The sequence below is a fragment of the Equus quagga genome, chromosome 5 (genome assembly GCF_021613505.1).
Source record: "Equus quagga isolate Etosha38 chromosome 5, UCLA_HA_Equagga_1.0, whole genome shotgun sequence".
NCBI classification, from domain to species: Eukaryota; Metazoa; Chordata; class Mammalia; order Perissodactyla; family Equidae; genus Equus; species Equus quagga.
In genome coordinates this window covers 108251001-108278472 of record NC_060271.1, presented here as the reverse complement: position 1 = coordinate 108278472, position 27472 = coordinate 108251001, and the positions used below count along the sequence as shown (strand labels likewise).

General features: G+C 44.8%; 1 protein-coding gene across 2 annotated transcripts; it reads right to left on the bottom strand.

Moving 5' to 3' along the window:
* Nucleotides 1–3895: 3895 nt before the first annotated feature.
* Nucleotides 3896–27463, bottom strand: CDC42EP3 (CDC42 effector protein 3). 2 transcript variants are annotated; one of them, XM_046663161.1, is made up of 3 exons: nt 27227–27463; nt 18868–18962; nt 3896–5894 (listed from the first exon to the last, which is right to left on the bottom strand). In XM_046663161.1, exon 3 carries the CDS (start codon nt 5656–5658, stop codon nt 4894–4896), a length of 765 nt encoding a protein of 254 aa, XP_046519117.1. In that variant the 5' UTR covers nt 5659–5894; nt 18868–18962; nt 27227–27463; the 3' UTR covers nt 3896–4893. The 2 variants fall into 2 exon arrangements, with proteins under 2 accessions (XP_046519117.1, XP_046519116.1); XM_046663160.1 differs by lacking the exon at nt 18868–18962.
* Between the last annotated feature and the right edge of the window lie 9 nt (nt 27464–27472).

Genomic DNA, 27472 nt, shown 5'->3' with positions numbered 1-27472 from the left:
CTCTTACTCTCCGTGTTCTTCCTTGTACCAGTACAGTTGCTAGAGTCTTATGCTCCTGGCGTAGACATCTGATAAGTAAATTCACACCCCCCTGGTGATGCTTTAAGATGCTGATGCCATGGAAGTATGCTAAGGGGACTTCATGCCTACCATAATGCCTTATCCAAAGGAACTCATTTCTAATGTGGATTTTCTGACACTGGGGGCAACTACATACAGGAGAAATTGTTTTGAGCAGTTTGTATTTTCAGGGTCTCCTTAGGTTCTGCCCAGTTCACCTTACAAACAAGGCTGGTCATGGGTATGGGAACAACATTCTTTGGGGGTTTTAATGCACATTTCTTATGACTTGTATTACAGATGGAATTTTCCGTGGAAGAAGTTCCTCAAGGGTCTCTTTGTTCAAGACTCAAATGTAATGCAAAGATCTTTCCACTTCTCACTGTGGGTATTTGTGGTGTGAATGTTGGGGACTCTGTGCAGTGCTAAGATGACCATTTTCCTGATGTATCTAGCAGGATAAGGTCTAATCCTAGGAGTGAATGTGGTCAGAGTGGTGGACAGCCCAGAAATCACCCCAGGGAAGAGGCATGAACCTCAGGAAACCAGAGTCTGGAAGTCCAAGACTTCGCCTCTCTCTGGGCTTCAATTTTGAGTTTGGACTTCAAAGAGTTTGAGAGAACGTCAGAAGCTGTTTGCTTCTACTCCATTGAGTTGGTTTTTCTACTCAGCCGAGACTCTTCATTGACATTTGGACTTTTCTTTCTGTTTCTTGAGGACCCTTCTCCCTTAATCCTGGGTAAGTTCAATAAGAAATTACAACCCAGCCGGGGGAAAAGGATGTGTTGATCAGGGGTGTGAGGAAGCTCCCTGGGGGTACTGCTGGTGAGATGGCTGCTCAAGTGTGTTCAGTCCAGGTACTGTCATATGAACTTGTTTCATCTGGTGCTGTTTCAGGAGACACTTAGCCCCTCTCACTTCTTCCATCATCATGAATGGCTTTCCCTGAACACCCAACAGCCTCACTGTTCAAGTGTCTCCAATCTGGCCTTCAGGTTACAGCGTAGTCACTACTGACGGGGCATGAGCTTTCACAAGATGGTGGCTTATTGTATATAAATTTCTAACCCTAGGCACCACCTGTTCAGCAGTCTCAGATTCCTGAGTCTTTTCTTATTCCACTGGGAGAGACTTCTCAGCCATGGGCCCAATTCCTTTAGTCCTGGAACTAAGCATTTTCTACTTCAATCCCTGTTCCTAGACTGTTCTGAGTGGAAACCCTACCAGGATGTAGTGTATCCTTTTGTTTGTTCATAATCTTCTTCCTCTTGAGTATGGCCCCTGTCCCTAAAAAAAAATCTCACCAGTCCCTCAAGACCCCATTTGGGTCCTCTTTTTCTATGAAGCCAGAACTCCCCAGAACTCAAAGCTCTTTTTTCCCCAACAATCTTTTGGCAATGAATAACACACATGCCTTATGACTTACTCCAATGATCATTTTATGGTGAGCATAATACCCACTTCACTTGTTCAGCCTCGCTAATTTTGACGTATGGCAGACATCTCCTTCTGCACAATGAGTCCCTGGAATATTAACTCTATTCTGCATACTGGCTTTGATTTGGGCAGACGTTTTTATCTATCACCCATGTCAATCTGCTTTCCATGAAGAAAATTTGGCTGACCTTCAAAGGATGAAGATTATTGACCTCCCTTGGAAGCTAATGGAAGTGAATTCACTAGCAGGTTTTTTAAAGTAAAAATGGAAGATAATTGTAAAACAGATTTCACCGTGTTATATACATCACTTCAGAAAATAAGCATAGTTCCCATTCTCCCATGTGATGTTCTTTGTAGCATTTTACCACAGAATGACTCCCTTACAACTCAAGTAAGAAATGTTTAGGCCTACTTCATAAGAATTTGCCCTAAGAACAAGGTGAAAATTAAACACTCTTGAATGGAAGTCTGGCTGGATGAAACGACGTGCTATCAGAATAAAGCATGCGATGTTCCGTATAATTTGTATGCAAGATGTATATTTTTTTGTTTTAATATGCTTATCAAATTAACTCATGGACTTCCTCCATTCCATGACTCAAGTGTGTTGTGAGGGAACTCGAGAAAAAATGGTAACTTTTAGTAACATAAAAAGGAATAGACCGTGATTCTGGAGACCTGGGTTCTCCTTTCTATTCAACCAGTTTAGTCTTTTGTGTTTGTTGACACGGACGTTGACTCACTGAAATGTGATAATTAATGACTATTTCTTAAGAGCTAAGTATACTGCTGTTTTGATCTTTTTAAGCAGATAATTTTAGGCAGAAATAATATATCTTGTCCTTTGTTAGGCCTCACTGCCCAGGGAAGAGATCACTCACAAGAACCTTGCCTACAACGCGAAGGGTCTGTACTTAGACTGCATGGTCTCTTTTCTGGTTGTTGGGTCACAGGTGGCTCACTATTCTGAGTTTGCAAATAAAGTGCATCTTGATAAATTAGGTTAAAAGTGAGAGAATGTTCAAAGGCTGAGAACATCAATTCAGCTCTCAGCAAGTGCAAGTCAAAAGTGCCTCTTTGCAGGAGAAAGCCACCACCAGCTCTGCACCTGCTCCCTGGAGAAGGAACCATGTATTAGAAGGACGGCCACAGGAGAACTAACATAACAAAACTGTTCATGAGCCAGATGTGGCTTTGTTTCTTTTCTAATAAGGGCATGTTTGTTTGTGTAATCTCAACTATACCTAACCTAATGGGAGAGACTGTGTGGGAAAGGGCTCGGAGAAAGCATAATGGCTGGATATCTGCAAGGATGCATTATTTCTTAGATTCTATCAAACAAACCCAATACTGGCAGAGTTGTTCTCCATATGTCACAGAGGGAGCAGAGAAAATACACACAGACATTCCTCATCATTTCACCTAATAGTTTATTCTTTTCCTGGAGGTCAGGCTGCAGATGAAGAGTAAAATGAGAGAATGAATACAGTCAATAATAAGATGGGGAAAAGTGTTGAAAGAGCCTGGCTAAAAATTATGAGATTCATCAGACTCTTCCTCATTTACCAGAAGAGGCTTGGAAGTCTATTTGGAACTGTGACCTATGAGTGGGGTGTTGGTCAGACAGAGAAAGAACACTGGGAAATCGTGGGATAGAAATACAGCTGGGAAGTTAAGGCAAGCACCCAACGCTCTCAGGAAACTTGTTTCCTCTTCTACTTGGTTAGTTGTTTCATCTGCAGTTCAAAGGTTATTTCAGATGATCAGATGATAGAATTGCGACAACTCCAAACCGGGTAAGAAAACACTGAAGTGTTTGGGAGAGGAAGTCATTTCAGGGATACATTTCAAGGAGAAATTAAAGTTATTGTGTGCCAGTGTTTGTCTTTGGGGGGTTGGGGGTAGGGGTGTTTGACAATGGGACAGGAATCAGTGTGTACATTTCCTGTTCCTGTTTCCTTAACCTATATCCTCAGGGCATCTCTGGTTCCTTGGTGGGAAAATGCTCTTTGCTGCCCTCTTTTTGGCCTCAATCCTGTCTATATGGGACCTGCAGCACGGAAACACCTGTCCCACAGGGGCAGGATTAGGGTCATAAGAGTTTGCTGTGGCATGTGTTAAAGGGAGGAGATTCACAGACATGAGTTGAGAGGTTGGCATCAGTGTTGACTTAAAAAAAATTATGTCACATGTTCATTTTTCCTAAAATTCAGGGGCCATGTTTCTGTAATCTCAAACCTTTGGGAAATAATCAAAATTACAGAGTGGCTGGAAATCACCTCTTACCTTATTTGAAAGGCCCATGTACACTTCAGAGAAGCAATTTTTCTCATCCTGGACTTAAAAAAAATGATCATTCTCTTAATGTTTTTGTTTATTACTATAAACAAGCAAGTTCATTTTAACATTTACTCTTTATTTTGTTGTATGAAGTACCTATGTAATGCAAGTATGTACTGTACTAAAATACCCACATTTCCAAGTAACATTATGTGGTGTAGCCCACAGTCTCTGCAGAAGCATCATGGGTAATCTGTGCCTTTACACTTTACAATCCATTGTTGGCTGCTGTGAAAAGTATGGTAACAGATGAAGAAAAACATAATATAGCTACATATGAATACACTTTTCCAAACATACATATACACAGCTTACAATGCAACCCCAATGGAAACAAGTCAAGTGGCAACATTGGATGTAATATCTATAAAATGTAGACTCTGCAATAAAAAGCCAAAGGCACGTTAAAAATATATTTTAACTTTAAAAATAACTTAGTTACAGTAATACTTTGCTTGTGTCTTACCAACATGTAGCTGACAGTCAAAATTTTGCCATATAGATATACAGTAATATGGAGTAATATAAGAGCTACAAGAAAATCCCCAAAACCCATAAAGTTGTTCAAATGTGAAAACAGAGAGAAGTTTTAACACTGAAGAATTTGCTATGGTGAGCCCAAACAATATAATATAGAAAAGAGTCTAGAAAAAGGCTTAAGTGTTAAATAAATTTGACTTTTTCTTGCTCAGAAAATGCAGAGTAAAGTTGCCGAATGTGACTCTTGAGGCCCTTCGCAGCTAGTGCCAATCCTGGCCCAGCCAGATTTCCTACGTGTCTGGAAACAAAATGTGAGCTGGACATCAGCAATGCCCGCCAAAAATGGCTTCTGACTGACTCACTTCCTCTTTTTGCCAGGACAGGTTTTTTTTTCAAACTGTTTTTGCAAACACGGCATAACAGGTAAAAAAATATTTTGTAGGAACGTTATTTTAGAAAACCCATCACACAACTGCAAATGAAGCCAGTGAAGCTCTTCTCTTCAACCGTGGTTTTTTTTTTTTTTTTTTTTGATACTTTTCACCCCAGAGGAAAATACCTGGCGGCGTCCTGTTACTTATTTTTATCCATGACGTTCAGCACCTCATCCAAAAACGAGGGCCCAAGATCGAGCTGCAGGGAGAGGAGGGAACCTGTAAGATCCGAGAGCGACTCCTCTGATTTAGTCTTTTCCTTGATGAGCTCACATGGGGCAGGATGGTCAAACATGTCCTCGGCCGGCCAGTCGGAATACTGTTCGGAGAGGCTGGAGGAGTGGCTGTCCCTGCCCTGGCTGGACTGCGAGGCGGACCCGCTGGAGCCCCAGGAGACGTCTCCCTGGTGGGCGGTCCCATTCTCCAACAGACTGCTTTTCTCCGGAGCCTTTTCCTCCATGACAGGCTCACAGCTAAGCCTGGGCAGCTTTGCAGGCCCAAAGGACTCCTGTTTGGAATTAAATGTCACTGGTGACAATAAGGGCAACATGAGTGCTTGGGACCCTCCGATGGTCGGGAGGGAGATGGCGTTTTTGAGCACAGGAGAAGGCGTTTCTGTGAACATGGAGTCGGAGGTGCTGTTGGCCCGTAAGAACTCGCTGTGCCCAGGGAACTGGCCCATGCGTGCTTTCTCCTGGTTCCCAGGTAAAAGCTCATAGTTCCCTTGAAGAAAGGAAATATCCCCAAAGACATCGTGCTGGCCCTCTTTGCCAATGTGGATGGTGTGGCGAAAATCTCCAAGGGGAGGACTGATCATATCAGGAGACAAGATGTCCCTTAGTTTAAATTTCTTTCCTTTCTTGTTATTGGCAGCTTTCAGGTAAATGGGGGTCTTGGCTGGCATTTTGGAATTTGAGAATGTCTATTTTGCAAAAGGGAAAAAGGGCCACTTTCTTCACAGGTGTTCTATGTTTCTGAAAATCGTTTCTGATAGGAATTGTCACATCATTTTTCTCAAGTAGCTTCAGAAGTGGCTCTGAAATGAGAGGGGGTCTAAGAAACCCTCCTGGGGTTACAGCCAAGTGCAGCTTTCTGAAAAGCCAGTTACATCATCCAATCCCTTCCGCAACACGGAGAAACCTGGAAAAGAAACCAAAGCAGGTTATAATTAGCTGGCCCTTCTGGGTTTACTTGGGCCTGTCTTTTTCACAAGAGCCTGTAAACAATGGCAGGACCAGTTCCCAACCAAAGCTGAGCTTTATTTTGCTGCTTCCTTCCATCAAGTAGGATAAAAACTTTAATCTTAACAAGGGTCCACTAATCTCAGTCTTACTTCAGGGGAAAAAAGAAAAAGAGGAGGGAACGAGAGATAGATTCAAAAACCCCAAACATATGACATCAGCACTTTTTAAACATGGCCATGAACACAATTTTCTGGATACGTCTAAAGTTCTAATCCTTTCCCTCTATTATAAGAATTGCTGTCACCACACGACCAGACTGAGTCCAGCTCCTTAGATACGACTGGATTTGTTTTCAAATATATTTTCTCTTTTGGTGTTCACACTAGCAGGACTAATAATATTTCGTCGTTAAGTTCTGTATATAAATAAAATTAATGCAATAAAATGAATAGTCCTATAAAGACAGGGGCTGGAAATATAATTTACTAGTGACAGTGACTATTACACGCTAGTGTCCAACAAAATCTTAGTGAAAAGCATTCTTACAAATGAGAAAACCGATTCAGGAGTCAAAAAAACACCCTTTCTCAATGACATACACTGGATAACGAAAGAGCTGGAGCAGGAATCAAGGTGTGGCAGAGAGAGCTGGGCTGTCAAGGATTTCAGGATTTGGAGGCATTCTAAATGGAAGGAAAAGAACCAAACTGCTTCTTTTCAAAGAAAAAAGTATGATCGTACATACTAGGTTGGGTCTTCATTTGGGAATACTTCTGAAACATTTACTGATAAGCTTGTGTCCCCTCCCTGTGGTAGGCAGAATTCCAAGGTAATCCCCATAATCTGCCTCCTGGTGTTAATGTCTTAGTGGGCAGAACCTGTGGCTTGTTTGTAACCAACCAAGCATGGCAAAGGTGATGGGATGTCACACCTTGATTAGGTTACATTACAAAAGATTCCATCTTAGCAGACTGGAGACGCCCTTTACTGTTTTTGTTTTTTCTCCCCAAAGCCCCCCAGTACATAGTTGTGTATTCTAGGTGTGAGCGCTCCATTGTGCTATGTGGGATGCCACCTCAACACGGCCTGATGAGCAGTGCCATGTCCTCGCCCAGGATCCGAATCGGTGAAACCCTGGGCCGCCAAAGCAGAGCACGCGAGCATAACCACTTTTGAAAAAGTAACCTGCCATGCTGAGAGAGGGTCTATGGAGATGAATTCTACCAACAACCTGAGGGACCCTTGCTGATCTTTCCCCAGTCGAGCTTCTGATGAGACTACAGTGCCAACAGCTGGTTCCCAGCCTGATGAGACCATGGAGCTAAGCCATGCTTGGACTCCTGACCTGCAGAAACTGTGAGACAATACATGGGTATTGTTGTAAGCCACTAAGTTTGTGGTAATTTGTTACCAACCTAGAAAACTAACACACCCTCCCTGCACACGCCATAAGACACGATTAGAACTGATGAGCTACAAGAAGGTTTTGGGGCCCTCAGGCTCTCACGTTACAGATGAAGAAACTCTCCATCTCTTGAAAATCATCCTCCGACTCTCCAGTCACCTCAGCTGACATGGAAAGCTAAACCTTTCCCACTCTGGGAGTTCCTGACATGGCTCTGCAGTGACCTCTCCCTGGTCACAGAGCAAATAAATAAATAAAAACGCTGAGGGTCGGGTTAGATGGTGCCTTGAAGAGAGCCACATTTGCTTCGTAGCAGCTGGAGGTCTGCATCTGCCCCATATTTCTTTCCTTTCAGCAAGAGTTTTAAATTATTTCCCCATGGCAGGTGGCAAGAACTGTGCTCCAGCACCCACTGGCAATGTAACAAGTGGCTCTGTTGGGGCAGCAGCTTGCGCCCAAGCCTAAGAAGGCACCAGGCCTGAGAAGGCAGAGAATGATAGCTGGAGAGACTCACCCCTTCCCCAGCCTCGAGCGTGGGGAGGAGGCTGAGGCAGCACCATGGGGTTCATGCCCAGCGTGGGCTAACCTCAAAGCTGCCAGAGAGGACCACACACTCACCGTCTCTCGCTTTCTCTTTACTCCCAACTAAGGCCCTGGCTCACACACCTCCCTGAAGTGCTCCTGTTGTGGCCACAGGGAGGAGCCCCACAGGTCTGCCTGCCCACTTCAGGCAGGAAGGCATGGAGACGCCATGTTATGGATGCTTGATACTGAGTGAGAAGACAGGAAACCCCAGCACAGGAAGACATGCTAGCGGGTCCAGACATTCTCTCTCAGAGTTTTAACTCTAATTCTGGTCTCGTAAGAGTAACCAAAGTTTAAACCTTGGATCTTCCTGCTAAAACATCAGAACTTCCTTCCCCTGTGAGTGCACAACAGCCCAGGGACCCTGCCACCCAGGGACAGCTGGCACTGCCTTCATGCCCCTCTGGGCACAGCACAATGACTGCCTGCAGGAGCAGCTGGGGTGCTGGGCCCGCAGAAGGTGGGGGCAGCCCTGAGGGTCAGCTGCCCACTGGAGTGGTGTCCTCAGCACACACGGCCAGGAGGGCAGCTGCCATGGAAAGATACAGTGCATCCACTGCAACTCAGGGGCATGCGAGGGCTGCCTGTGGCCAGCTGGTGGAGTGGGGGTTATGCAAGGCCAGAAACCGAAGCAGAGCATTTCAAATTATTTAGAAAAATAAAAATACCATCAAGATGCAGCCAGAGAGCACTTGTCTGCCCCTTGGACTGGATCACTCACATTCACCCTGTACTTGAATGCTGAATGGGGGTGCTGGGGAGGAAAAGGGAGGAGGAGAAAAGGGAGGCAGGCTTGCAGCTCTTGGAAGGCTCCAGGCAGGATGCCCGGTCACCGTCCCTGCCTGGCCACAACCACGGGCACTGCAGGCCCCCAGCCAGAGGCTCACTCAGCCTGGGAGAAGCTGGGTTTATGTCAGTGATGTGGACATGAGGGTGGGAGGGCAAGGACAAAAAAGAAAAAAGAAAAGGGTTGGTGAGTGGAAGCTGGAATGCTGCAGGCAGTGAGATTCTGGAGAGTGGGAGAAGAAGAAGATACCTTAAAAGGCATTTTTCTTTCTTTCTACAAATATTTACATACATTTACTGCATGACAGGGATGTAGGCTTCTAGGACATTGAAAAGAATAATTTGTATTGAATTTCTACTATGTGCCAGGACTAAGAGCTCCCAAAGACACTGAAAGTTAAAAAATAAAAAAAAGGATTTGGGGCAAAAATGTCAATTTTACAACTTTAGAAGAGTTGATGTTTGCGATGTGATGCTGGCAAGATATCTGAGAGCTCTGAGCCCGTCCCTCTATCTTATCTGTTATCTTTCCTCCTCCAGCTCGGGGCCAACCAGGCCTGATTCCAGGAGAGACAATCCAATACCAATGATCTCTTATGCTGACCGCTTCCTCCCTTTCTTTCTGAATATTCTGGGCTCCCTGGCTCATCAATGGACATTCGTGCCCCTTTCCCTTCTTCCCAGGTGACTGCTCTTTCAAGATCTCTGCCATCGTGAATGCAGAAACCTAATGGGCAGTTTCTTCACTGGTAACAAAGTGGCTTGTCCTGGAGAGGGTATGTGTGCGTCTCCTGGGAGCCAGCACTTTATATGACAGTAAATATTTATTGAGAGCATCTCTAGGTGCCAGCCACTGTTCCAACCTTTGACATGTACTAGCTCACTCACAAGAACCCATGAGGCTGCTACTGTTAACATTTCCATTTTACAAATGAAGCGCTGAGGTACAGATGTTGAGTTGCTTCGCCAAGGCCATGTGGCTACTAAGCCAAAGTGCCCAGGCGCAGGCTCCAGAGTTTGAGGTCTTGATACTTAATGAGCACACTCCCTGAGAATCCAGTCAGCTTCCAAATTATGAAGGGGGTGCATTCCAAAGTCTGTTTAAGATACAGATGTGTGATAACGCCCTGGGCTGATAAGAGTGGGAGTTAGGCCTTGTGTACACTGATGGTGGAAGCATGGACAGGTCCAACCTCAATGGCAGGCAGTCTGGCAATATCTATCAGAACTGCAAATCACATGCCTTTGGCCCCAGAATTCCACTCTTACAGAGATTCATCCAACTTACGTACACAAGAAATAATATATGTACAAGGCTGTCAATCCAGCACAGTTTACAACAGCCTGGAGTTGGAAGCAAGCCAATTGTCCACCAAGGGAGGACTGGTTATATACATTAAGGTGCATCCATATAAATGAATAGTACACAGATCCAAGAAAGGATGAAGCAGCTTTTACTATGCTGATACAGAAAGAGCTTCAAGGATATATATCTTCAAAGGAGAAAAAGATAGGTGTAAAAGTGTGTAGATACATTTGTATTGGCTTTATTCTTTTTTTTGTTAAGATTAGCCCTGAGCTAACATCTGCCACCAATCCTCCTCTTTTTGCTGAGGAAGACTGGCCCTGGGCTAACATCTGTGCCCATCTGCCTCTACTTTATATGTGGGATGCCACCACAGCATGGCTTGATAAGCAGTGCATAGGTCCATGCTCAGGATCTGAACTGGTGAACTCTGGGCTGCCAAAGCAGAGTGTGTGAACTTAACTGCTATGCCACCAGGCCAGGCCAGCCCCTGATTTTGGATTTTGGAACCATATGAATGAATCAGCTATTTAAAAAAAAAAAAAAAATGAATGAAAGGGTCGATAAAGGCTCAGAGTGCACTTTCTTACGAACCAATTTTACACATCAGTCCTGAGAAGCCTACTGAAACTATGAGTTACTTATAAAGCAAATATTAGTACGGGAAAATGTGTTCAAAAGCCAAAATCTGGGATGGCAGCATGTGGATATATGAAGACCTCACAAGAGGGCTGAGCTCGGCAAAGGGACAGGTCACTCCTCCCTGTAGTGATCAGGCGTTCAGCAAAGAGGCAGCACCAGTGTGTATTTTTTGGAATGGGAAAGATCTCAAGAGAGGGGTTTTCAGTCAGAAGGAAATGAGAACAGACAAGAGACACAAGGATGCTGGAGAATGGCAGGCAGCAGGGCATCCATGTGGAGGGAAGCACAGGCAGGTGGAGACGCTGGGGCTTGGGGGTACAGCTCCCTCTTTGGGAGGTGGCTAGTGAGGCAGGTAGACAACATTCTATGATGGAATGGTCCTAAATGCCACAAAACGAAGTCCTGTCCTTCCTCACCATTTTCAGAAGAGGAGACTTGGGCTCCAGGAGGCTGCCTCACAGGGCAGTAGACAGAGCGAAGAATGAATCAGAGCGGCAGAGCCTGTGTCAGGGGGACACCCAAGAGGCTTTGATCTCTGCCCAGAAGGAAGCGGATGTTCTTGTGGTCGGAGAAGAGGAAAGGAAGAGCTAAATCGCAAGGGCTTATAGGCCAGACATGATTATTAGACTAGAAGTGGAAAGCGAGCCCTCCTGGCTATTCTGCAGCAAAACGGAGTATTTTTAGCCTTTGCGCATCCATGGCACTCTACTACCATCATGAACTCTCAGGAAATGGACCATTTGAGGGTGCTCCTGCCCACACTTGGGCCTCTCCTGGCTCTCCAGCTCCCTTGCATTGCTATCATTCCTCTATTCCCACTATCTTCCTCAAATCAGAAGAGAGAGAAAGAGAAAGTAATCTTCCTATGGGTAGCCTTTTCTCAAAAACCCTTCCCTTGACCCTGAAATCAACCATTCATGATTGATAATCCCTTTCTCTGAGTTCTTGGATCACTGTTTGCTCCTCCTTTCCCCCTTAGATGACATTCGAGATAATAGTCATCTGGGAAATTAGATGCCTCTGAAAACAAGTTTCCAGTTCCTGGGCCTTGAAGAGGATAGATTCTCCAACAAGAGAGTCAACTCCCCAGTCAGTTGCTCGTCCCCCTCTATCAAGGTTAGAGAGACCGTCCGGCAGGGGTGTGGGCATGGAGTCCAGCTGAGAATGCACAGGCCCCCACTTAGAGGAATTCATGAGAAACCCAAGGGTTCCAAGACACAGAGGACTTGAGAGGAAGCTAAAGCCAAGGTTTTGATAAGAAAGGAAGAGTGTCAGGCAGTCATTCCTGCACTAGGCTAGACAATTCTGGTTTCCTGTGACTGATTTAAGCATAAATGACAGTGTTAATAAGAGAAATCACAGTAATAATCATTCAACGAAGAAAAAACTGAAGCGGCCCTTTGCTTCACTTCCTTACCATGCTTTTGGTAATCAGAATGATGCTGCAAAGACCAAAACAGGTGGTGGGGAAAAACAAAGGGTTATGAAACAGTGACACACTCAAAAATCAGTTCCTGAATTACGTAGAGATGACAGTCTTGACAACTCACCGGGCTTTGAAAAAGAACAAAGAGGTAGAGACTTCAAAAAATTCCGTTTATTTTAAGAAAGGAATGTTTGGTTTGTCTACTAATTGTTTTTAGATTAACTCTTAGTGGAGAGAGGATAAAAAATGTCTTGCAGTGTTAATGTAAAACACACATGTATAAAAACAGGGGCAGGTCGGGGAGGGGTGTGTGCCTGTCCAGAGGGACCTGCGGGCCTTTTCCTTTCTTCTTGTGGGAAGTGAGCCTGTGCTGAATTAGTTGTCACACCCTTCAACGACATCCTAGCTTCCGATCACTTTTCAGTTTGCCTCAGTGTTACGTCAGCGCGCCCTTCTTCCCAGCACCCAGACACAGCACCACCATACCATCTGAGCCCGAAGCAAAAACATTAAATTATTCCTCCTTGAGTCTGAACCAATAGTCCCAGGGATGGTGACTTGGCCAAGAAGCCCCAACCACCTTTGGGGTATCTCTCTCTGCTGCCAACAAGCAGAAGACACTTCCACTGTGATAAGCCCCAGGTGACTGTATTTGACCCTGGGCTCCACACTTCAGAAGGGACAGGTGACCTGGACCATGTTCTTACACGTCTGAGGAGTCCAAGCAGGAGACAAGGAGCTGGGTCGTGAACATGTGAGAAGCTTCAAAGTGGAGCACTTTGAAGAAAACTCAAATACTGAGGGAAAACAAAGCTTTGGGGAGCCAAAGGATCCATCTAACTAGAATGGAAAAGGGATTAACTTGTTCTTTGAGATCCTAGGGTTACTAAACAGAAGCTACAAGGGAACAGATTTTAGCTTCTTCAAGGGAGAAGCCAGGTACCTTAAAAGATGGAATGGGTTGCCGTGGGGAGAGGGCAGTGAGCAAGGCACGGGAGGGGAGTCTCCTAGGGGGCCGCAGCCTTGACTCTGAGCCTCTGTGATGGTGCATGGCAGGTGATGTTTAGTCCCTGTTCCCTCCGAGTCTCCTAGAAGGGAATACTATCACTATCAGTCCTGATTTGCTTATAGCCCCACGTCACATTTGCCTATAAAAACGCTCAGTCTTTCCCTAGAAGACTTTCCTTTTGAAGACGGCTGTGTTTTTACTAATATGGGAATGACCAGCCAACCTTTAGTAATAGTAATATTTAGTAACACTAAAATATTACTACAATGAGGGCGCTCATGCCAATCCTTTTGCAAATCTCTGTATAGAAGGGCTTCTCTGAATCAGACAAAATTTTAAAATTCAAGGGGCAAAAAATCATAGTAATAGAAATTCAATATTGAACTTAAATAAAAATCTAAGACAGAAGTAAATGTAACTCAAGAACACCCAGTGAACAGCATCCTGAGGGGATGCTTTCCATATTTTCAGTCTGTTTTACTCCACCCATGAGAAGATAAGATGCCTTTTCTATTTTTAGATTCTTATCCTCTCCCCATAGCATCTAAACTGAAGACATAGCTATATGTGGCGAGACTGTAAAAGGCTATTAGCTCAGCACCCAGCTGCCCAGCTGTCATGCAAATGAACTTACAGCCAGACTGAGCAGCCTATATTTTATAGGCCCACTCAGAAAGTCTATGATACATCTCACCTTCAATTATTTATAAATGGACTTCTCACTTATGATTCAGCTACAGCTCCTATTTATTTTTCTTTTACAAGCCTGATTAGAGAGAGTCCCACAAATACCATATGGGAGATTCACTGCTAATTTGTGTATACTCTTCACATTTATAGGATCTAATTGTACGATTTGAAAGATGTCTTAGAAGCAAAATTGGAAGACAGGATATCCACCTCCAAGTACCAAGTCTGCACTTTTGAAGAGAGACCATTACACCCTTTCTCCCTATTAAAATGAGTTATTGGAGAGGACTCAATATGGACAGTGAACTCTGGCAGTTATAACAAGGTAAGAGAAGGGCAGATTCCCTCAAAATGCCTGGCTCGTTTATCATGACTATTTTTATGTGGGATTCAGCCTTAGGGCTGGTCAGAAGGACCAAGGCAGACACTCCAGTTTGTTACATGAGTTAAGTTAATAAGGCCATTACTGTGAATTGCTCTCCCATGCTTCTGTAACTGATGGATCCGACTTGGTCTGTGAAGTTGCAAGGACACTATCAATAAAGGAAGAGAACTTGACTGAAGTTTTCAGCAATATTCAGCTAGGATGTTCCTTCTAAACTCTGCTGAAAAGCAAGTAACTTGTGAAGTTGCTCACAAAAAAACTACTAATATTTAAATCAGCAATTATTCTATGGAATGTCAGCTCCAGTAACAGTAATATCAAATGATCCAAAATAACAGGTTTGACAGATATCCAGAAATTCAGAGTACAGTCACTTGATCCATATCACCATCAAGAGCTGGGTTCCTCATCCTTTGCCTTTAGAGCTCATCCTCAAATTTAGGCCCCTTGAATACTCTATTTCCCTAATGGGTGAAGGACAGATAAGGGATTTCCATGCTATTCTCCCATCCTGCTAGGGCCCTTGACAATCATCCATGCTCGTTGGATGGGCTGAAACATGGCTGCTCCGCATCACACCAACACTGGGTATATTTGGAACCTGGCAGTGGCTACTGCGATTCTCACCCCACTTCCATGGCAGGCTCTCCCGTATTATTTGTACAAAAATATATGTACACAAATGTTTGCTGAATAAATGAATATCCCCCTTGCTTAGGCTGAGAGCTCTTCTGTAAGCATGAGCTGGGTCTTATTCATTTTTTTGCCTCCCACAACATGTGACATACAGTGAACTTCAAGTTAAGACGTGTTTAAATCCATAACCCCTGCTAAACCTTCCATCGTGAGAGATGAGTGGGGTTGCCCCTGAGGGGCAACCCCCAGTCCAAGTCTACAGGGGCTCCTCTACGAAGAGGCAAATTTGAAATGCCTCATTCTCTAAGGAATTTATACATGTGAATAGTAATGGCTAACATTTGAGTGCCTGCTGTGGGCCAAGCAGGTAAGCATTGGAACACACATCTTAGGAAACAGTCTTAGATTAAGCCCATGTCTTAGGTCAGTCAGCCAAAATGTGGAGGAGCTAGGATTTCAGTCATGGCTGGACTCCACAGTCTGTGCTCTTAACTGCTGCTGACTAGATAACTGAGGGGTGACACAAAAGTTGATTGAGAATGGAATGGCCATTCCAGACTATCTGTCTTGAAGTCTAAAAGCATCAGGAGGAAATGATACACTATGATCGCAACATCAGCTGGCAGAGGAGATGACTTGACTTTATCAGGAACCAAGAATGAGTAAAATGGTCCCAGACACCAGCCTCTCCAACTCCAACTCACTAGGACTTACCAGTATTTTTGCTCTTGTCAAAAAGAATCTCAAAAGGAATTTGACTTTATGTAAATGAAAAGCCAAAAGATTAAAATTTTGAAGTAATAAAAGCCCCCTGAGCCTCAAGGAGAAAAACAAACATCCTGTTCTTAGAAAAGAGCATTAAGTGCCGTTAATTCTTTTCCCAGAGGAAGCACGTGCATGGGGTTGCACACAACCACAAGGTTTTCACCAGGGACAATAGCTCCCTTCCCTCGCTGTTGACACTTCACTTCACTTCCCTCTTAACTTTCCGAAACCAAGAACTCTGTGTTCCTTACATGGAATGTCCTCCCACCTTCTTACCATCAGCTACTATTCATAACATCCTCCAAGACCTGCTTCGGTCACTTCCTTCCTAGAGGAAATCCCTAACCCACCTCACGCAATCCAGGCTCATTACTGCCTTGCTTGGAGGTTTTCTTAGGGCTCCTGTAGAGCTTATATTTCTGTTTTTTCCTGTTCTCCGGTTTTTTGATTTTATGTCTGATATCTCCAGGTGGGTGGTAAGCTCAATAAGAATGAGGTAAGCAAAGGTCCTATAAATAAGAGCTACTGCTAATAAAAATCCCCTTCTCTTTATGCTGGATCACTTACAGAGCCTCCTCTGGGGCTATGAACACGAAAGCCCCTCGAATTTTATAAAATAAGCTCTTTTAGTTTTCCCTCTGCCCATTCCTTAGGTCAAGGGTCTGAGAAGTACAACAGGCGGGCCCAATCCTCCCCCAGCCTGTTTATGTAAATAAAGTTTTATTGGAACACATCTATGTGTTCATTTATGTGTTGTCTGCAGCTAGTAGTTTCTCAGCTGAGGGTGATTTTGCCTCCCAGGTGACATTTGGCAATGTCTGGAGATATTTTTGATTCTAATGACTGTGTGGGGGGGGGGGGGGGGGGGGCGGTGGTGCTAAGGGCATCTAGTGGGTAGAGGTCAGGGACGCTGCTAAACATTCTACAGTGCACAGGACAGCCCCCCACAACAAACAATTATCTGGCCCCAATTCTCAGAGATTTGGAAAGCCTGGTAGAGCTACTTTCATACTACAAGGTCAGAGGTGAGTAGTTGTGACAGACTGTATGTGGCTATCAAGCCTAAAATACTAACTGACACTCTACAGAAAAAGTTTGAAACCCTGCCTTAGATGTTGGTATTTTCAGTGTCGGATGGTTGCTGTCCATCCCCAACCCTCAACAATCCTCCTGCAAATGGCTTCAACTACCACCTCTAATGATAACTTCCAAATTAGTGTCTTCAGCCCACACATACCTAAGTCTAGAGCAGCGCTCCTCTAAGTGGGTCTGTGGACCAGGGCCAGCCCATGACAAGCTAAGCAAAGCAACGGAAAGTAAGCTTCTAGAAACTTCTTGACATAACAATCAAGCACATGATCTGTGGATTTTTCTCGCTGGTCAGACTACTGACAAGTTTGGGAGCTATGGATCATCAGGTTTGCGGGGAGCTGGATGTGGCCCAAGCAGCTGCTCATTGTGCACAGCACTATCAGTATCAGTAAACGACGGATTGGAAATTGAAACAAACAAAACCAGGAAAACACTGATCCTTCACAGAAAGCAGCACTGGACATTTCTCCCCTAGTCTTTTAGACATCTCCACTTTGCTTCCCTCCAGTACTTCCTATTCAACTTGTCCCAGAGCGAATTTGCCGTCTTTCCTCTTCTTGCCTGCCCTGAGATACGCCTCCTGTACCTTCTTCTCTTGGTGAACAGCAGGAAGTCACCCAAATCCAGACCCCAGTTGTCATCCCCAATTCCTCCCCTTGCCTCATTCTCCACATCAAGTCCCATCATTATCTCCCGTCTTGTCCATCCCACTGACTCGGCCTTACTTCTAGTTAAAGATCTCTCTCCTGTAACAAGAACATTTGCCTCCCCGCCTGTCTCCCTGCCTCCAACCTCCTCTCCTTCCACTTTATCTTCCAGTCTTTATCAGAGTGAGCCATCTAGAATGTTCTTGTAACCTTGTCACTCTCAGCTTCCAATGGCACCCCCACCCTTGCAGCCTGGAGATAAGATAGGTTATGAGGCTCACTTTAGCAATCTGGGTCCTGCCCACCCCTCAGCTACATCTCCTGCCAGTTCCCCAGAGCCTCTAACCCGGAGCTCCTGTAGGACCTTGTTTACCTCAAACCTACCAACACTCAACTGTAATCGCTACTTGTCTCTCCCTCTAGGCTGCCTTCCTCCCGGGAGAGACAACTATATTTAATCCATAGTTGGTATTGAATAAATGTTTGTTGAATGAATGAACATATGAGAAAGTTCGACTTCCTTTCTCTTCAACCCTGCCTGCCCTGCTGAAAACGCAGGCTGGAGTCTTTCTATGACTCCTACAGAAAAAAATAAACAAAATCAATTAACAAGGAGTTAGCCTCTTCTCTCGGGGCAAACGCTTTCTTTCATTTTTCCCTCTGTAAGATGTTCTAACATTTCCCCATCCATGCAAGGTAAGAATTTAAAAGCCTACCAGTGCAAGCCTCAGTAAGTCTACAGGTTCTTACAGATCTTTGGGATTAAGGCAAAGAATATCTGTTGACACGCTGTTTGAAAGGGAAATGACTTCTATCCATGACTGCAGTGTGCAAATAAGTCTTAGACAGGCAAGACTCAAGAAAAATTTGACAATACATTCCCTGAATGCAGACTCCCTAGTTATATTTCAGTCACTCTTCAAGAAAGAGGCCCTGGAGAAACACTGAGCTCGCTCTCCTGACCTTTCCTTTCAAAAGGAAATGGGTTAAGGGGGAACCTGGATTATTTGGCCCAAGACGTACAAAGGAACTTCAAGAAACTATAATGGACATTCTATAAAAAAGAGTTGTTTTGAATATCAATGTGCCATTAGGTAGTTAAAAAAAAACCGCCCTTTAAATGAATGAATGTGTGGGCAAACAAAAGAGCAGCCAGAGCTCTCACTGCTGGTCTAGCCCTTAGGGTGGAAGAACTGAGCCAAAACTTTGGGCCAGCCCTGTAGGATCCCTGTAGAACTCCAGACACGTGGGTGCCAGTTACTTCCTGTGTAAATGGAGATAATTACTCCAAACCTGCCTATCTCACAGCTAACTTTAAGAGCTGAGTGTGAAAATCTTCATAACAAGAGAGGGCTATGCAAACACAAAGCACTATCTTTATCCCAACTGAAAAACCAGAACATCTACTGAAATACATTCTAATTGCCAAAATAACCACTTCCATTTTCTCCTTAAATGTTGCCTGTAGCAGTCATCAATAAAATGGTTGCAGATGGGACCACAGTCGGTTGTGTCTGCCCTGTGAACAAGCTCCACAATTGGAAGGGATTCCTACCTGCCTCCAGCTTGATCAGAGGATAATTCCTTCAACGGGACCAGGGCTAACTTCTCCTATATGCATCCTCTATCTCCAGGTCCAATTCTTCCAGCCTTGAGAACAAATGGGTCTTCTTTGAGTTGGGACGATTACAATCAACAATTATTGGTCAGATAAAGAAAAATGTAAGGGCGTACTGTTATTTTCTTTAAGTATTTGGTAAGCTGTCAGGTGAGAGGGAATCTGTATGGTCCCAAGGAAAGAACTAGGCATGCAATTAAGGTTCATGAGGAGGCTGAGCAGGACTGGACATAAGGAAGAAGTCTAAAACTTGACTTAATAGTCCTAGAATGGGGAGAGGCCCATTACAGGAAGTTTTCCCTTAAGTGCGAGATTGCTGAGGGATTCCAGAGGGAAGGGAGGGAGTGGGGGAGGGTGAGCATGCCAGCACTGGGACAGGAGCTAGGGTAGACATCTTCTATTCCATGTTCCTAACTTGAAGTAGCAGCCCCTGGTATGTGCATGTAAGCTACAGGTCCATACAAAGAGTTGATACGATCATAGATTTGTGCTTATGATTTATTTGTATTTAATATGACAAAGTATTTTAGGACGGTGGTTCCTCACAGTGTTCCCTGGCACACTGAGGGCTGAAGGAAGGCTGCTGAGACCCCGGTGAAGGGAAGGGAGACTGAGAAAGTAGAGCCAACATCCCTACCTTCCCCTTCCACCTCGTCAACCAAAGAAATTCTACTATTATCTGTTAATATATTGGACTTATGCGAAGATTTTCTTTCTTTTCCTTGGCTAAAAAACAAGTCTGGAAGAGGACTGGGCCAAAGACGATATGTGTTCTCTGTCACCCAAACTCTTAGGGTGAAATCATGTCAGAATGGGAGAGTGGGGCTGCAATAAGGGCCTTTCCACCTGTAAAATGTTAGGGTTCTATGATTCTACATGTTCGCAGAAGCATCTAGCTTTTAGGGAATTTTAAGGAAAAAATATAATACTTTTTAACGAAGTTAAGTCCATACTTAGAACCAAACTACGCTTTGCCAGCTTATAAAATTTTCATCACTTTTCTCACCCTTCCTGGTATTAAACTAAGGGCACAGAGCAATGCCAGCGACTGTCTCTGGGAGGCTCAGTTTCCTCATCTGTAAAGTGGGGACACTAACGGTGAGTGTCTTCTTAGGAGGAGACAACACGCAAAGTCCTGTTGGGCAGTGAGCTCACAATCAATGGAAGGGGCGATTATTATTAATTACTCCAAAAAACTAGAGCTACATCAGGAACAAGGCAGGCTGGAAGCTCACCGTGGGGATTTCTCCCAACCGTCTTTCTTTTAGACCTTGGGATCTGACCACCGAAACTGATTGTTTTGAATGTAGGGTGAAAATCGCCAACTATTCTAGTTCCAAGCCTAATGCTCCATTCCGAGGAAAAACCTGGAATTGGAAAGAAGTCACTGTTTTACTCCACACGCTGCCCCTGAGATAAGTCAGCAGTGGCACTCCACCAGGCTGGCAAGTGAAACACCACCAGCCACCTCAGGTGAGCCCACGGCTTAAGGGCTTTTTCATGAGGAAAACAGAACGAAATCCACCCATAAGCATAAACTTACACTAAACTTATAGAAGGCCAAAAACCAACATTATTTTGGAAGACATTTCACTCTGACGTCATCTGAGAGCAAGAGAACAGTTTCCAGTTTGGTGCTATGACATGCACAGTGGGACATGTGGCTTTAGCTGACTCACTCAACAAGCAGGCTTTGGAGACAGCCTTCCGCATGCCTTCATCTGGCCCCTGGCTAGTCACTCACATTCAACAATATTTATTCAACAACAAACATCTACTGAGGGCCTTCTAAGCACCAGGCACAATGTTAGGAATTGAGGCTACTGCAATGATGTGCTCACAGAGCTTATATTCCAGCGTGGAGAGACAAATGATCAATGAAGACACCAATAAATACAACCGTGGCTGGAGAGGTCCAGGCGAGCACTAGGAAACACACCCACCCTTACTCTCTTCAGCACTGGGGCTGCTGGGCCTGTGCTGTAAGCAGACACGTGGTCCCAAACCACCACAATCACACCCAGCACAAGAGAGCTTTGGTGAGGTTGCAAGCGCCCCACCAAGACTCTGAGGAAGTTCTGGTGGTGGCTTTTCAGAGGACCTTGAGTGATAGTGACACCAGAACCAAAGGGCTGGAGGCGCCTTTCTTCGAATTTGAATGTTCTGTAGCCTGGGAAGGAATAATTTTACCAAGGCAAGACCTCAATAAGTTAGGTAAGTGAAAACGATTTCTAGCTTGACAACACCAAGAGAAGATGTTGCTCCAGGCAGAATCAGATAACACGGTGAGGACGAGATGGGCCGCTTTTTCATTAAGTCCTACCGTAAAAAAGATGAGTGCCATGATAAACCAGATTCAGTCCCTACCCTCAAGGAGCCAGAAGTCTAATTAAGCAGCCACAAGGGCTAATAAATGATCATTTAAATGCAGAGTTACAATAGGAGAAGGTACAAAACATTATGAGAACTGCCTCAGAGACAAGGAAATAGAATAAGAGAACCATAGCAGTTTAGAGCTGAGAGAGAGCTTGGAAAGGTCCATCCACTTCCTCTGCACCCCCATCCTTCCGCTGCCCCCACTTCTTCACCAATGAGGGGATAGAGCCTACCCAGAAGGGCAGCATGTGCCTTGTGACACAGTTGGCCCGTCAAGGACTTAGAGCCTCATCTCCTGCCGTGTTAAAATCAATGTTATAAGTCTGAACTGACCCTTGCAAAAAAAAAAAAAGTTTAAAAAAATAAATGAAAAGGAAAGAAATCAAATACATTTCAAAACGGCAAAGCCACATTTTACCAAAAACGCCTTTGCTTGTTTAAAAAATGCGTGTAGCCTAAATGATTATAATGGATTTGAACAGAACAGGTCTTTTTCAACTAAACACATAGTGATCTATCATTGGCACGATGTGTCTACAACTATGACCTTCAAGTTGTCACCAGAACATGACGGATTCCCCAGTGTGTAAGCTGTCTAAACAGAGGCCTAACTTTGAAGTGCTCTGCCTTCCTCGCTGGCTCAGGCTGCTCTGCTGGAAATCTGCACTGGTTTGTTTTTCAACCCAGGATTTTTACATTATTATTAGCAAGATAGCTATGCTAATAGGTACCACTGATTCTGGCTCAATGGATTCTGGATTCCAGAACTAGAGATTATCTAAAATCATCTAGCACCAAATGCTTCATCTCAGAGATTAAAAAAGAAAGAAAAAGACCCTAAGAGGTCACAGTTACACAATTTGGGTCAGGGCTAAGACCAGAACCTATGTTTTCTAATCTTTAGTTCCTCTTTGATTGTCTCCACTTAATTCTGCATTAGCTTTATCGAATAGCAGAATGATGGGGTGTTTGCTGGCATCTTCTGGTCTTCTTGTGGCTCTAAAAGGTCGTTGGGTTCCTTGAGCTCCGTAGGGCAGACTGCAGAGCAGGGCTTCTGCCTCTGGCTCAATGGTTCCCAGAACGTAGTTCCTGCTAGACTAGTCCCGCCAGCTGCTCTGTGGGCAAAATGATTTGAGAACTCTGGATGCTATCCTCCTGTGGAGATTCACTGTACATGGTGGCATATGAGATGCTCTGAAAAGCCCTGCAGAAAGGAACCTTAATCCAACTGGTTTCCCGAAGAACGCTTTTCTGATGCTATCCATGTCTCAGGGTGCTGTGGGTGGCGCAGTGATAGCTAACTGCAGGGGTTTGAGCTCTGCAACACAGTTTAACGAAGAACCAAAGGCGAGAAGGCTAATAATGACTTTCTCAAAGATGCAAATAAAACCCAAATCACTGAAAATCTGGGTTTTTAAAATTTTAAATTTGGGATTTGAGGATTCTATTAATTGATGACTTGGACAAGCAGTAAGGATCATGCAAATACTAACTCGGAACTCATCAGCGTTCAAACTCATCAGCTGGCTTGGCCATTCAGAAACAAACTTTTTAACATCATGGTTCATATTATAAAACAATACGGTTTAATTTTTAAAACTGCTTTTCCACTAGCTGACTGTCAAATCAGTCCATTATCACGAGACTCTGGTGAAACATGGCATTGAAGAAATATGTCATTTTTTTTTAAGGAAAGAAACATACCTGACTATTGCTGTGAACTATTTGGCTACTTATATCATTTATTCTGGTTTGTGGGCTATCGTTTCGTTTTGTAGCCTTTAAAGGATGGGGACAGGAGAAGGGAAGATTCCAAATGGAGGTAGACGGCTCTAAGGCCATTACCCTTTGTTTGGAGGCAACCTGGGATATTGCAAGCCATCCCTTCCAGAACCCCCACCTCCATCTGAGCAGTCTCCTATAGCTAATCACACACCCACAGTATCAAAGGCAGCGGATGCCAGGCAGGCCCCCCGTGGGTTATAACTGGGGCACTCCTCCAGGTCTAAAGGCCTCCTTACTCTCTCTTTCTCTCACCAGAAGCTTATCTGGAAGCGCTCAGGCCATATGCAGAACTGTAAGGAGGCCCAACTTCCGCCAAGAACAGAGCCTTCCTGCCCAGCTTACTCGTGGCTCCTGCCCCTTGCTTTAGCTCATCTTGGAGCAACGTCATTTCAAAACATGTATTAAATGTCCACTGAGTGCCAGGGACTGAAGGGCCAGGAATTCTGGTTGTGGTCATGGCCTCAAGGAGCTACCATCCAGAACAGTTATTGAACTCTGCTACCCCTGACCCTCTAGAGCTTCAAAGCAAGGATGTGGTCCACACTAACCTCCACTGCATGCCTGGACCCCCAAATGCCTTGTTTCCGGCTGTGGCAGGGCTTTCTTTCTCATTCCACAGTCCCACATTTTCGCCTAGTAAATCTCTTTGTTTATGGTATAAACTGCTCGTTGATTCTGCAGTTTGACGCAGGATCCACTGCAGGAGAGTGTTGCCATACTGTGGGATTAAACTACATTCAGTAAGAGAATAATTCACATGGTATTCCCTTAGGCTGGCAATTACTGTCGTCTTCCATTGGGCGGAGTACTGCGAGATACAGAGTACTGGGAAAGAATCTCCTGCCAGAGGCCAAAAACCCTAACAAGAGTCAGATTTAACAGTTTCTCTGCCCCTCCTTCCTGATGGTGGGGATATGGTATTTAGTACAAGGTCAAACAGACCTGGATTCAAACCTGATTCTGCTATTTTCTTAGCTGTGTGACTTTGGCCAACTTAGTAAACCTTTCTGAGCCTGTGTTCCCATCTGGAAAATAAGAACCATACTATCTACCTCGAAGAGTAGTTAGGAATAGTAAATGAAAGAACCAGCATTAAGCACCTAGGATGAAAACAAAAGCAACAATGAAAGCATCAACCTTTTATTGTGCCTAGTCCGGACCAGGCACTTTGAGTGCATTATACATTTTTTAACTCATTTAATGCTCAGAGTAATATTAACATCCTCATTTTATAACTGATAAACCAAGGTACACAGACTAAGTAATTTGCCCCAAATCACACGAGTATTAGCACCAGACCCGGCATGGGAGCTCAGGCAGCCCGACTGAGAGGTTTCTTAGCCTCAGGGTTTATTCCTATCTCCTTACCCCACAGAGGTGCTGACTTTCATGTAGAACCCCCCAACATCCATGTATTGGGTTGTTAAATTGCATACGAACGTTTAGGTATGTTCCTTACTGTCTAATTTTTGGCAAGTTATATTAACAGGTCTGTCTTCAGTTTCCACACCTGTAAAATGGGGATATTTACAGTTTCTCCTTCACAGAGTGACTGCTAGAAATAAACGAGTTAACGTAAAGGGCTGAGAAGAGTGCTCAGCATTTAGGCTTCATGTAGGAAGTACCTTTAACAACCCAAGTCGTGAACAGTGTGACAGATGAGAATTCTTGGGCTTCAGTACTTCGTAAAGGAGATTTTGTGGCTGGCTAAATCTTGTAGTTTCAAATGACTATACTTGTTCTCTTGCAAACCTACTGCATTTAAAAATAGATTGAAGTTCTTATTCAATCAAGGAATAAACAGGTCCACAGGAGTCTGGTTAGAAAGCAGGCAGGCCTAAATGAAATCAGCCTGAAAGCAGGAACTTTAACAATGAAAAAAAAAATTCAGTGCAGTCTTTCTGGAGGTTCTTCAGGTTATGAATTGTATTCCACCCACTGGGTACATGTTATGGCTACTGGGCAAAGAGTTTGTGAGAAATTTATGGCCTGGTCAAAACCTTTGGATACTATAGGTTAAAACAACTTTATCCCCAAGGCTATTGAACACCAAGAATTTTAGAAAAGGGCCGCTTTTGTGAACATGCTGGACATAAAACAGCACATTAACGGAAAAGCTGGAGAGCAGATATGCCCAACAAGCTCATGTGAGCGCTTCTGCAATAATTTTTACAGCTTTGTATTTACTCATCTTGAGCCACATTTCAATTTACAATGAAAAGCAAAAAAAAGTACAATGCTCATTACTCTAGCTGTCTTTCCGTGTTCCATGGAGACACAAAACAGAATCCCACTGCTCCGATTTTGTGGGAAGGGGGACTCATCTTACTTCATGTCTGTAGCTGCTGCCACAGCCACAGCACCATGTTCCAATCATGGAATTCGCAACGTAAATCTCTTGCAGATGATACCACTGGAAAACAGAAACTGTCATGGATCCAGAAATGCCTCCAAATTTCTTCTCTAAAGTTCTTATCTGGGAGCCCAGGGGCTGGGACTGAGTGTTTTATTCAATGAGTGAGGCTATTGGGAAATCTACATTCTTTGGGAGGCTTAATGAACTCTCGACTGTTCCTTGACCATATAGTATTTATCATTTATTTCACAACTGCCCCAACTTATCTCTGAGTGTTTAAATCTATTCTGACAAGGGCTTGTGTCACACACACCTGTGTAGCTTATTCTTAACTGCCAATAAGAGCTCATATCAATTTCAGGTGGTATCAAAGAGAAGACCTCTGGGACCAACCAGAAAAGAAGAGAAACTGCATTTCCCGGTTGATTAGATGAAAGATCTTTATTAAGTTAGAACATTATAGGAGTCTTTTAAATCGCCTTAGGGATACCCCTGGGGCATCGTCAGAGCTTCAAAGCGAGGTTTTTGTCTCCCAGTGATGTTAAGAAGTCCCTAAGATTGGCTTTGCTATTCAAATATGGACATGAGCTGTTCTCCTCATTTTTGTTCTTTTTCAAAGGCAGCACCTCCAAGAAACTCTAGGATATTGTGAGGCCTAAGAGCTCGGGGTGGGGAGAAAATCCTTGTCTCCCTAACGCATTCCTTCCCCCTACCCAGCACCTCCCTCCCCAGAAACCCCTTCACCCTCAGCACACACAGCAGAGGCTCCCCCCAAATACACCAGGGCTGGAAAAGTTCATGTTGCAATATCCTCCTGACATTCCTATTCCCGCCCTCATTTTAATTCACTTTTTTTTTTTTTTTTAACAAAATGTAATTACTTGACAGCCTGGGCTGCACTCTGGGGCTTTTACTCCTTTCAACACAGCTGTGCTCCCGGCTTTGATGCTGCTGTCCATGCAGCTTGTCCCAGCTACAGCCCGGCTCTCGGTAACGGTAACATTCAAGTGCATATTTATTTTTAAACTGACCTCTCCTAGACCGTACAGTATAAAGGAGGTCCTGCCAAAAATTATGCTACTTTCTATTTATAAGATGAAACACATGCCTCCGAAAGTCGGGAGTGGGGGAGATGAAGTATTATTCATAATGAAAAAAAGACTGGCCAGATCCATTCGTCCTCACGTGTCTGATACGAGTCTGTGTCAAGACACTTTGTCTCAAGGAGAAAAAAAAAAATCTTGACGCTTCAGCTGTTCCGAAGCCACCAACACACACACTAAAAATTCAACTGCCAGATCTGCAGGTTGCAGCCCCAGCCACAAAGGCCCCGGTCGAGTGAGGAGAGGGTACCCAGTGGGTACTGTCACCGCAGATCTGCACAGCGCACCCATGTGCGGCCCTGGTGCCAATCCACAATGGGAGGGGAGCGGTAGCCATGTGCGGCTTGTTCTCAGATGGAAAAATGCAATACGCGCCCAGAATGGCTGTCAATAGCTCGGAGGGTGCTGTGTAGCCGTGTAGCCCCACCCTGAAAAGTGGTGGGTACAAATGGTTGAGCCCTGCGTCCTAGTCGTGTCCCCCGAACCCCTCCCGGCTTGCTTTATGCCCCCTTTGGTCCTTTGGACACCAGCTGGGAAGGCGATGCCCTCGGTATCCCCACTCCTTGTGCGTTTCCAAGCCTAGTACACTGCGCACGCCGGAAGCAGCCACGGCCACCAGTGGGACAGACTCACAGACAGGCAGAGAGAAAGGAGCCGTGGGCAGGCAGCAACTCACCAGCAGCCCGAGGATCCCGGCCGCTCGCAGCCCCCGGGGCCGGGCGCCCCGCACCGACGCCTCCCGAGGGCGCACGCAGTCCCTGCCCGCGACGAGCAGATCCAGCTGGGTCGGCCGGCGCGGCGCCGCCTCACAGCATTATCCACTTCGAGACGGCGTGAAGGCGCCGGAGGCCGCGGGTCCCCAGGCTCGTCCCGCGCTCAGGCCGCGCCGGCTCGGGCGGCGGCGGCGGCGGCGGCGGCGGCG